This window comes from Piliocolobus tephrosceles, chromosome 14 (genome assembly GCF_002776525.5).
Source record: "Piliocolobus tephrosceles isolate RC106 chromosome 14, ASM277652v3, whole genome shotgun sequence".
In the NCBI taxonomy this organism is placed as follows: Eukaryota; Metazoa; Chordata; class Mammalia; order Primates; family Cercopithecidae; genus Piliocolobus; species Piliocolobus tephrosceles.
In genome coordinates this window covers 109,504,345-109,515,783 of record NC_045447.1, presented here as the reverse complement: position 1 = coordinate 109,515,783, position 11,439 = coordinate 109,504,345, and the positions used below count along the sequence as shown (strand labels likewise).

Sequence of the window (11,439 nt, the reverse complement as noted above, 5' to 3'; positions counted from 1 at the left end):
TTTTTTTTTTTTTTTTTTTTTTTTGAGATGGAGTCTCACTCTGTCACCCAGGCTGGAGTGCAATGGCACAATCTCGGCTCACTGCAACCTCCACTTCCCAGGTTCAAGCAATTCTCCTATCTCAGCCTCCCGAGTAGCTGGGATTACAGGTGCCTGCCACCACACCAGGCTAATTTTTGTATTTTTAGTAGAGACTGGTTTTGCCATGTTGGCCAGGCTGGTCTCTAACTCCTGACCTCAGGTGATCCACCCGCTTCGGCCTCCCAAAGTGCTGGGATTGCAGGCGTGAGTCACCATAGTTCCTTTTTTAATGAACCTTCAGAGAGTAGAGGGGGAAGCTGTCCCCTTTAGCCCCAAAGCATCTTCCACAGAACTCCTCCCTTTTTAAACTACTTTACTCCTAAAATTTCATTCCAAAGAAAGCCTGTCATGATAGACCAGGCTCTGAGCGCTGCTGTCTAATGGGTGCTGGCACTATACCCACGGTGTGAACTGGAGCACTGAAACCACAGAGCCAGCTTTCAAGGAGTGAAGCTCAGCCCATGGCCAGGACTAGGGGAGAGAAAGGTACAGATGAAACATTAAGTAATAAACCTTAGTCTACACAATGGACTAAATACATTTATAATAATAATAAGCATGATTTGTTTTTCTTAGAGACACGATCTTACTCTGTTGCCCAGGCTGGAGTGCAGTGGTGCAATCATTGCTCACTGTAACCTCAAACTCCTGGGCCCAAGAGAACCTCTTTCCCCAGCCTCCTGAGTAGCTGAGACTCCAGGCACACACCACCATGCCAGGCTAATTTTTTCTCTCTCTTCTTTTGGTAGAGATAGGGTCTCACTGTGTTGCCCAGGCTGATCTCAAACTCATGGGCTCAAGCGATCTTCCCACCCAGGCCTCCTACAGTGCTGGGATTATAGGGGTGAGCCACCACACCCAGGGCATGTAACTACTAACATGCACTATCCACCATGCATGCTATAACAGAGAAATCTGAGCACCTGCCTGCCCATGAAGACTTACAGTCCTTGTTATTCCTTTTGCAAAATAATTATTAAAGTAGTAGTCGTGCACCAGTGTTGGCTCATATCCCAAACATACAAATATATTTAGCATTCTACCATCAGAAATAGCAACTGCTAAGGTATCATGGAATAATAAAATAAATCAGCACACAAAGGCTTTGTAAGTCTGTTATTGTTAATCAAATACCTAAGAACTTCTCAAGTAAAGGTGTTATATGGAAGACAAACATTCAGTAAGAAATGTAAACAGTTCACTGCTTTTTGTGAAGAAGAGCTGTATTAATATCTTGCAGTGCTCTCTTCACATATTCTTAGAAATTTTCTGGCCAAGGTGGGACCCACTTTGACTTTCACAGGAACACACAGGGATTCCACTAACTTCCACAGATTTGTCTCCTGGCTGCTCAATTCAACGGCAGCCAGATGGAAAATGAAAAGCAGAGGATGGGGCTGGGCCTATTGTGAAAGACACAAAGAAGTTATTGAGCAGGAACAGTCCAAAGTCTTACCCAGCTGCTATGAAAGCCCCGAGAATGATGGCAAAGACACTGACGATGATGTTGAGCGAATACTGCTTCCTGTAATAAATACATAAATAAAGGAAAGGGAGCAGAGCAGACAGGAAAACACTGAAATATGATTCTATTTTTTAAACAAATTGAAAATAGACATCAACAGTTTTACAGCTAAAATCTAGCAGACAATGCTTAATGTAGAGAAAGCACTAAAAGTGTTTCTAAGTCAGACTAAATTTACATTATTTCTTAAGCAGTTTTCTTAATCTAATTACAAACTGATTTCTCTGTTCTCACTAGAGAGATACTGGGACAAAATACAGAAGCGCTCCTGCTGGTGGATCTAGTGTGTACGGACTGATAGTGAGTATTCAAAGATTAAGATAATATTCAACACAAGGGCTTAAAACACTGAACCACCAACCGAAATTCACATTTCTAAATAATCCTCCCGACAAAATCAAGAATCAACTTTTTGGATATCAAACTAAATATCCTTATGAGAAATTTTATACCAACAATATAAAAATTAATTTCTGATATTAGAATCACTGCATCAGAATTGACATCCCTCATACCCTGTGCACCTATCCTGTATGTATACATGGACAGTTTCTCTTCTGTATTCAGAAATTGGTATATATTCCATCTGGCTCAGGAAACAGGTTTACATCTGTTTTGGAGTTTCTGTTTCCTTCTTTCTTATGATTTTCTTTTCTTTTTTTTTTGTTGAGACGGAGTCTGGCTCTGTCGCCCAGGCTGGAGTGCAGTGACGCGATCTCGGCTCACTGCAAGCTCCGCCTCCCGGGTTCACGCCATTCTCCTGCCTCAGCCTCCCGAGTAGCTGGGACTACAGGCGCCCGCCACCAGCCCAGCTAATTTTTTTGTATTTTTAGTAGAGACGGGATTTCACCATATTAGCCAGGATGGTCTCGATCTCCTGACCTCGTGATCCGCTCATCTCGGCCTCCCAAAGTGCTGGGATTACAGGCATGAGCCACCACGCCTGGCCCTTTCTTATGATTTTCTACCACAAACATGCATTATTTGTCTACGGTAAAACTACAACTTTTAAAAAATCCCTCATTAAGTTCTTAGGGAATCACAGAAGCACGCAACTACTTTTAAATGAATAAACCATTTGTCCTTAAATTATTGCCCAACTAGCAATGGCTACTAGAATTTGCTGGGTAAAAGAAATGCAGTGGGTGGGAGACACACTGGAAGAATGGAGGAAAAACAAAATCACCCGAGTATGATGGTCTCCAGAAGCAAGGTAAGTGGAATGGTGAATTTCCTGAGCACGGTGAACATCGGCAGGCTGCCGGGAAAAGAGTGAAGCATGTCAGACGCCAAGGGTTGGTTGGTTGGTTTTTTTCTTTTACATGTTTTACATTTTTAATGAAGCTTACTAATTTTCCAAATTAATTTTCACATTTACCATTAACAAATCACATTAAATAATAACAATAAATGGAGATCAAAAGATTTCATGCCACTTTCACTTAGCAATTTATTTACTTATTTTTTATTTATTTATTTTTGGAGACAGAGTCTCACTGTGTTGCCCAGGCTGTAGTGCAGTCGCGCAGTCTCGGCTCACTGCAACCTCCGCCTCCCGGGTTCAAGCAGTTCTCCTGCCTCAGCCTCCCAAGTAGCTGGGATTACAGGCACACGCCATGACGCCCGGCTAATTTTTGTATTTTTAGAAGAGACAGCGTTTCGCCATATTGGCCAGGCTGGTCTCTAACTCCTGACCTAAGGTAATTCACCCAGCTCAGCCTCCCAAAGTGCTGGGATTAGAAGCATTAGCCACCGCACCCAGCCTTCACTTGGCAATTTAAGACAACATTCTGTCCAACCATTCTAAAGGTTATGCTGAAACTACTTCATGATGTGAACCGATACATCCTTTGACAAATCAAGTCAGGCCTATGCATCGTCATTAAACGGTCCTGACCGGCTGGGCACGGTGGCTCTCGCCTGTAATCCCAGCACTTTGGGAGGCTGAGGCGGGCGGATCACTTGAGGTCAGGAGTTTGAGACCACCCTGGCCAACATGGTGCAACCCCATCTCTACTAAAAATACAAAAATTAGCCAGGCATGGTGGTGTGCACCTGCAGTCCCAGCTACTCTGGAGGCTGAAACGGGAGAATTGCTTGAACCCGGGAGGCAGAGGTTGTAGTGAGCCAAGATTGCACCACTGCAACCTCTGTCTCAAAATAATAAAAATAGGTTCTGACCTTGGACCTAATTACTTCTTCTTGGGAAACTTATTCTAAGGTAATAATCGAAAGACAGGAAAAAAAACCACATGCATAAATGTGTTCACTGCAGTGTCTGTGGGAAAAACATGAGAAACAACCTAAATGTCAGACACCACAATGGTTAAATTATGATACATTCAGTTGAGGGAACATGATATTATAACTGTAATACAAATACTATTGGAAAATTAACATTAAATAAAATAAATGGATACAAAGCTATACAGGGTCTACAATGTAACAAGATACATTTTGTATACAGAAAAGGGCTGCAAATGATTATTTATTTATGTATTTATTTATTTATTTATTTATTTATTTATTTATTTATTTTGAGACAGAGTCTCACTCTGTCACCCAGGCTGGAGTGCAGTGGTGCAATCTCAGCTCACTGCAATCCCTACCTCCCGGGTTCAAGCGATTCTCCTGCCTCAGCCTCTCGGGTAGCTGGGATGACACCATCACACCGGGCGAATTTTTGCATTTTTAGTAGAAACGAGGTTTCACTATGTTGGCCAGGCTGGTCCTGAACTCCTGATCTCACGTGATCCACCTGCCTCAGCCTCCCAAAGTGCTGGGATTATAGGCGTGAGCCACTGCGCTGGGCTGAAAATGAGTATTTAAAATTGTCTGTTAAAAGGTAGATTTATGGGTGATTTTCTTCCCCAAATTTTATGTAATGAGGCTATATTTCCTTAAAATATATACTTAAGAACCTTTTACACACTCCTAACACCCAGAGATTCCAGGATGCAGCCCAATGCATAGTCAACAGACTGCCAGGCCTGCCAAATGCCAGCCCATCTCCACCTGCTTCTAGATGCGACCCTGAGCGGCCGATGAGCTAGGGAAAGAAAGTCAGAGCCGGAACAGCAGCACAGGAGGAGAGTGGCAGCTCAGCCAACCAGACCCCAGCACAGGCTTCACATTCTCAACCATGCTGCATCCAGAGAACAGCTGCAGAAAGAATGTTCAGGAACTTTATATTCACACCTAAGTATGTCTTATGAGACTGGCTGGACCTACATTTTTCAAAGCTGCAACAACAACAACAAAACGTTTTATATTTTCAATTATATTCGGAAAGTATTCTAGATTATGCCTTTTAAAAGCAAATAAGGTATACATAATGGTTAAAAGGTGAATGTTTTTCCCCTAATGATCAGGAACAAGACCAGGATATTCACTGTCACCGTTGTATCTATTCAACACTGTACCTGAGGTTCTAGACAATGCAATTAGAAAAAAACAGACATCTCATTTGGAAAAGGAAGAACTAAAGCAAATCTCTATTTGTTGTACAGAACACCTTCTATACAGAAAATCCTAAGAGATCCACTTAAAAATTATTAGAACCACAATAAGTGAATCAAGCAAATGTGCAGGAAACAAAATGAATATACAAAAGTCAACTCTGAATATTGCTCACTAGCAATGAGCAATCCAAAAATGAAACTAGGCCAGGCACAGTGGCTCACGCCTGTAATCCCAACACTTTGGGAGGCCGAGGTGGGTGGATGACTTGAGGTCAGGAGTTCAAGACCAGCCTGGTCAACATGGTGAAACCCCACCTATACTAAAAATACAAAAAATTAGCTGGACGTAGTGGTGCGTGACTGTAATCCCAGTTACTCAGGAGGCTAAGGTAGGAGAATTGCTTGAACCTAGGAAGCAGAGGTTACAGTAAGCCAAGATTGCACCACTGTACTTCACCCTGGGCAACAGAACAAAACTCCATCTCAAAAGAAAAAAAAATTAAGTTAGCAAAGCAATTTCATCTAAAATAGCATCAAAAAGAATAAAATTCTTAGACACAATTTTAACAAAAGAAGTGTAAGACTTGTGTGCAGAAAACTACAAAACATTATTTAAAAAAAAAAATTAAAGAAGCCAGCAGGTGCAGTGGTTAATGCCTATAATCCTAGCACTTTGGGAGGCTGAAGTGGAAGAACTGCTTGAGGCCAGGAGGTTGAGACCAGCCTGGGCAGAGTCTTGCTCTGTTGCCAGGCTGGAATGCAGTGGCATGATCTTGGCTCACTGCAACCTCCGCCTCCTGGGCTCAAGCGATTCTTGTGCCTCAGCCACCGAGTAGCTGGAATTATAGGCGTGCACTACCACACCTGGCTAATTTTTGTATTTTTAGTATAGATGGGGTTTCACCATGTTGATCAGGATGGGTCTCGAACTCCGGACCTCAAGTGATCCACCTGCTTTGGCCTCCCAAAGTGCTGGGACTACAGACGTAAGCCACCACGCCAAGCCAAAAAAAAATATGTTTTCTAAATTAACCGGGCACAGTAGTGAATGCCTGTAGTCTCAGTCACTCGGGAAGCTGAGACAGGAGGGTGGCTTAAGCATAGGAGGTCGAGGCTACTGCAGTGAGCTATGATCATGCCACTTGTACTCCAACCTGGGCAACAGAGTGAGATACTGTCTCTAAGAAAAAAAAAAAAAAAATTTTTTTTGAGACAGAGTTTCACTCTTGTCGCCCAGGCTGGAGTGCAATGGTGCGATCTTGGCTCACTGCAACTTCCACTCCTGGGTTCAAGCCATTCTCCTGCCTCACCCTCCCAGGTAGCTGAGATTACAGGTGTCCACCACCACACCCAGCTAATTTTTGTATTTTTAGTAGAGATGGGGTTTCACATGTTGGCCAGGCTCATCTCGAACTCCTGACCTCAGGTGATCCACCTGCCTTGGCCTCCCAAAGTGAGCCACTGTACGTGGCCTTCTAAGAAAATTTTTAAATTAAAAAAAGAAAGTAATGAAGACCTAAATAAATGGAAAGACACTCCATGTTCATGGATCAAAAGACCTTATGTTATTAAAACCTTATGTTATTAAAAAGACTCTTCAAATAGACACACGGATTGCTACAGTTTGGATATTTGACCCTTTATGCCTCATGTTAAAATTGGATGCCCATGTTGGAGGTGGAGCCTAGTGGGTAATGTTTCAGCTGTGGGGGCTGATTCCTCATGGATAGATTCATCAACTGGGGCGGGGGGGGGGGGTGAGCTCTCACTCTGTTAGTTCCCATGAAGGTTGATTGTTAAAGGAGCCTGATAGCACCCCCCATCTTGCCACGGGATCTCTGCACACACTGGCTCCCCTTCCCCTTCTGCCAGGAGTGGAAGTAGCCTGAGGCCCTCACCAGATGCAGATGCTGGCGCCATGCTTCTTGCGCAGCCTGCAGAACTGTGAAGCACACGAACCTCTTTTCTTCATAAATTACCCAGCCTCAGGTAGTCCTGTACAGCAACACTAACAAACTAAGTCACAGATTCAACATAATCCCTATCAAATCTTAGCTGGCTTTATTTATCTTTTTTTTTTTCTTGCAGAAATTGACAAGCTGATTTTAAAATTAATAAGGAAATGCAAGAGAATTAAAAAATCAACACTATCTTGAAAAAGAACAACAAAGTTGGTGTACTTACACTTTCCAATTTCAAAATTTAATACAAAGTTACAATAATCAAGACTAGCTAGTACTGGTTTAAAGATAGATAGATAGATAGATAGATAGATAGATAGATAGATAGATAGATAGGCATGGTGGTTCACTCCAATCGTCCCAGCAATTTAGGAGGCTGAGGCAGGCGGATCCCTTGGGCCCAGGAGTTCAAGACCAGCCTGGGCAACATGGTGAAATGCTATCTCTATAAAAAATTAAAATAATTATTAGCCAGGTGTTGTGGTGCACACCTGTGATCCCAGCTACTTGGGAAGCTGAGGTGGGAGGATCGCTTGAGCCTGGGAGGTCAAGGCTACAGTGAGTAGTGACTGTGCCACCACACTCCAGCCTGGGTGACAGAGCAAGACCCTGTCTCAAAAAAAATAATAATAAAGATAGATACACAATCAAGAGAATAGAATTAAGAGTCAAGAAATACATTCTTAAAATTATGATCAATTGATTTTCAACCAGGGTGCCAAGACAATACAATGGAAAAAGAACAGTCTTTTCAACAAATGCTGCTGGGACAACTGAACATCCACATGCAAAAAAATGAATTTGAACTTCTATCTCATACCATATACAAAAAATTAACACAAGAGCTGGGTACTGTCACATATGCCTGCAGTCCCAGGTACTCGAGAGGCTGAGGTGGGGAATCGTTTGAGGCCACAGTGAGCCATGACTGCACCAGTGAATAGCTACTGCATTTGAGTCTGGGTAACACAGCAACATAGAAAGACCCCATTACTTAAAAGAAAAAAATTTTTAATTCTCTGAGATGTATTAAAGACCTGGATATAGGATCTAAAACTATAAAATTCTTAGAAGAAAGTATAGAATTAAATCTTTATGACCCTTCGGTTAGGCAAAGCCTTAGATAAAACATCAAAAGCACAAGCAACAAAAAGAAAAAATAGAAAAACTGGAATTCATCAAAATTAAAAACTTTTACAGGCTGGGCACAGTGGCTCATTCCTGTAATCCCAACACTTTGGGAGGCCGAAGCAGGCAGATTGCTTGAGTTCAGGAATTCAAGATCAGCCTGGGCAACATGGTAAGACCTAGTCTCTACAAAAAATATAAAAATAAGCCAGGTGTGGTAGTGCACACCTGTAGCCCCAGCAACTCAGGAGACCAAGACAGGAGAATCACTTGAGCCCAGCAGGATGAGGCTGCAGTGAGCTGTGATTGCACCACTGCAATCCAGCCTGGGTAATAAAGCGAGACCCTGTCTCAAAAAAATAAATAAATAAATAATATTTTTATAAATGGATAAACAAAATGTTATATATACACACACACACATATATATACACATAGATACGCATATATATACACACACATATACACATATATATGTATATATATACACATATATAATATATATATACCTGCAATGGAATATTAATCAGCTTGAAAAAGGAATTAAAATCTGACACCTAATATAACATGGATAAACCCTGAAAATATGATGTAAGTGAATAAGCCAGTCAAAAAAGGCAAAAATATTGTACGATTCTACTTGTGTGAGATGTCTAGAGTAGGCAAATTTGTAGAGACCTAAATGTAAAATGTAAACTACAAAAATTCTGGAAGATAGCATAGAAAATTTGGATGATCTTGGTTTCATGATGGGTTTCAAATTCAAAACCAGAAGTATAATCCATGAAAGAAAAAAAATGATTGTGAACTTCATTAAAATTAAAAACTCTGCTCTGTGAAAGACAGTGTTAAGAAAATAAAAAGATAAGCCACAAACTAGGAAAAAAATATTTGCAAAACACATATTTGATAAAGGACTTGTATCAAGTAAATGAAAAAGCATGAATCCATGATAGGAAAAAACAACAACAAACAAACAAAAAACAACCCTCCCTGGTCACCATTGAAGGTGTCAGGACACTAATTTATTAGTCTGAACACTAATAAAGGAAGGAAGCTTTTATCGTGCTTTTCCTATATGAAGTGGTGAAAATCTGTCCCTATTGAAAAAGTTTAGGCCAGGCATGGTGGCTTATGCCTGTAATTCAAGCACTTTGGGAGGCCGAGAGGGGCGGATTACTTAAGGTCCGGAGTTCAAGACTAGCCTGGCCAACACGGTGAAACCCTGTCTTTACTAAAAATACAAAAATTAGCTGGGCATGGTAGCAGGCGTGGAATCCCAGCTACTTGGGAGGCTGAGGCAGGAGAATCGCTTGAACCCAAGAGGTAGAGGTTGCAGTGAGCCAAGATCGCACCACTACACTCCAGCCTGGGTGACTGAGCAAGACTCTGTCTCAAAAAAAGATATCAAACCCTTAAAATCATTAACAGTGAAATTGATCCATTTAATAGCATTCCAAGAAGGATAAGGTATTATGTGCCCCATAATCAAAAGACCCTGAAATAGGCCGGGCGCAGTGGTTCACACCTGTAATCCCAGCACTTTGGGAGGCCGAGGCGGATGGATCACGTGAGGTCAGGAGTTCAAGACCAGCCTGGCCAACATGGTGAAACCCCATCTCTACTAAAAGCACAAAACTTAGCCAGGCGTGTTGGCGCATGCCTATAATCCCAGCTACTTGGGAGGCTGAGGCTAGAGAATCACTTGAACTTGGAAGGTGGAGGCTGTAGTGAGTCAAGATAATGCCACCGCACTCCAACCTGGGCGACAGAGTGAGATTGCATCTCAAAAAAAAAAAAAAAAAAAAAACCTGAAATAAATGCAGATGCAAATTTCAAATGTATACAGCACACACTTGAAAATGTCTGTCATTTATTCTTCCCTGCACCAAACCTAGTCTACACCAACCCTGAGGAGATGTCCCTACTCTTATAAAACGGAGACGAAACCAAAAGTCACACAAAATCATATTCATACCAGCAATCGTACCTGGATAGATCAGACCTTCTCTACCTTAATGTCTACAGATCTCATATGGTATGTTCAGGCTTGAATATAATAAAAAAAAAAAATAAGCTTTTTAACATTCCTAAAATCATTGGCCAATTAAACTCAAAACTCCACCTTACTTTCTTAAATTACTAAATATTACTGTCTTCTATATATAGTAGAAGCACTATCAATGGCAAAATCAAACTTAGTCTTTGTAACACTGGCAGCACAGAGGTGAGGAACCTTCCACCAGCCATTATCCCGCACTCTACCTTAATTTACTTGTGCTTGATAATCCGCTTATGTGGTTTCCAACGTAGAGGAGAGGCAGAGGAAAGAGCTTCGATAAAAAAAAAGAATGAATATTTGGTTAGAACTCCAATAAGCATTTTCCTTCACATATAAAAATGGTGACAGATACTTCGCCAGAGAGGATATTCAAACAGACATTAAAAAAATGATTTTGGTGCAGCACGGTGGCTCACGCCTGTAATACCAGCACTTTGGGAGGCCAAGGCAGGTGGATCACAAGGTCAGGAGTTTGAGACTAGCCTGACCAACATAGCGAAACCCCATCTCTACTAAAAATACAAAAATTAGCTGGGAGTGGTGGCACACGTCTGTAGTCCCAGCTACTCAGGAGGCTGAGGCAGGAGAACTGCTTGAACCCGGGAGGCAGAGGTTGCAGTGAGCCAAAATCGCGCCACTGCACTCCAGCTTGGGCAATAGAGCAAGACTTCATCTCAAAAAAAAAAAAAGAAAAAGAAAAGAAAAAGAAAAGGGGCTCCTCCTCACTAGTCATCAGGGAAATGCAAATTAAAGCCCATAAGATGTCACAACACACCCACCAGATGAGTAAAATTTATTTATTTATGTATTTATTTATTTTTGAGACAGAGTTTTGCTCTTATTGTCCAGGCTGGAGTGCAATGGTGTGATCTTGGCTCACTGCAACCTCCGCCTCCCAGGTTCAAGCAATTCTCCTGCCTCAGTCTCCTGAGTCTCCTGTAATCCCAAGCTGGGGTTACAGGCACCTGCCACCATGCCCCGCTAATTTTTTGTATTTTTAGTAGAGATGGGGTTTTGCCACGGTGGCCAGGCTGGTCTTGAACTCCTGTTCTCAGGTGATCTGCCTGCCTCAGCCTCCCGAAGTGCTGGGATGACAGGTGTGAGCCACCGCACCCAACCCAGATTAGCAAAATGTAATATGACTCACATACCAAGAATATGAAGCCACAGGGACTTCCATGCACACTTGTCAGAAGGTGAACTGGTACAGCCACCAAGAAG

The 11,439-nt window shown here is 42.0% G+C and overlaps 1 protein-coding gene across 2 annotated transcripts in view; it reads right to left on the bottom strand.

The window, feature by feature from the left end:
• The window catches only part of SLC35D2 (solute carrier family 35 member D2), a 62,035-nt gene that overhangs the window by 28,990 nt on the left and 21,606 nt on the right, over positions 1 to 11,439 (bottom strand). The window contains exons 4-6 of one of the 2 annotated variants that reach the window (XM_026446822.1): positions 10,422 to 10,489; positions 2,793 to 2,864; positions 1,538 to 1,606 (exon numbers count right to left, since the gene is read on the bottom strand). In XM_026446822.1, the coding sequence (XP_026302607.1) occupies positions 1,538 to 1,606; positions 2,793 to 2,864; positions 10,422 to 10,489 (209 nt within the window). The remainder of the gene's footprint in view (positions 1 to 1,537; positions 1,607 to 2,792; positions 2,865 to 10,421; positions 10,490 to 11,439) is intronic. The other variant, XM_026446823.2, reaches the window with a different exon arrangement.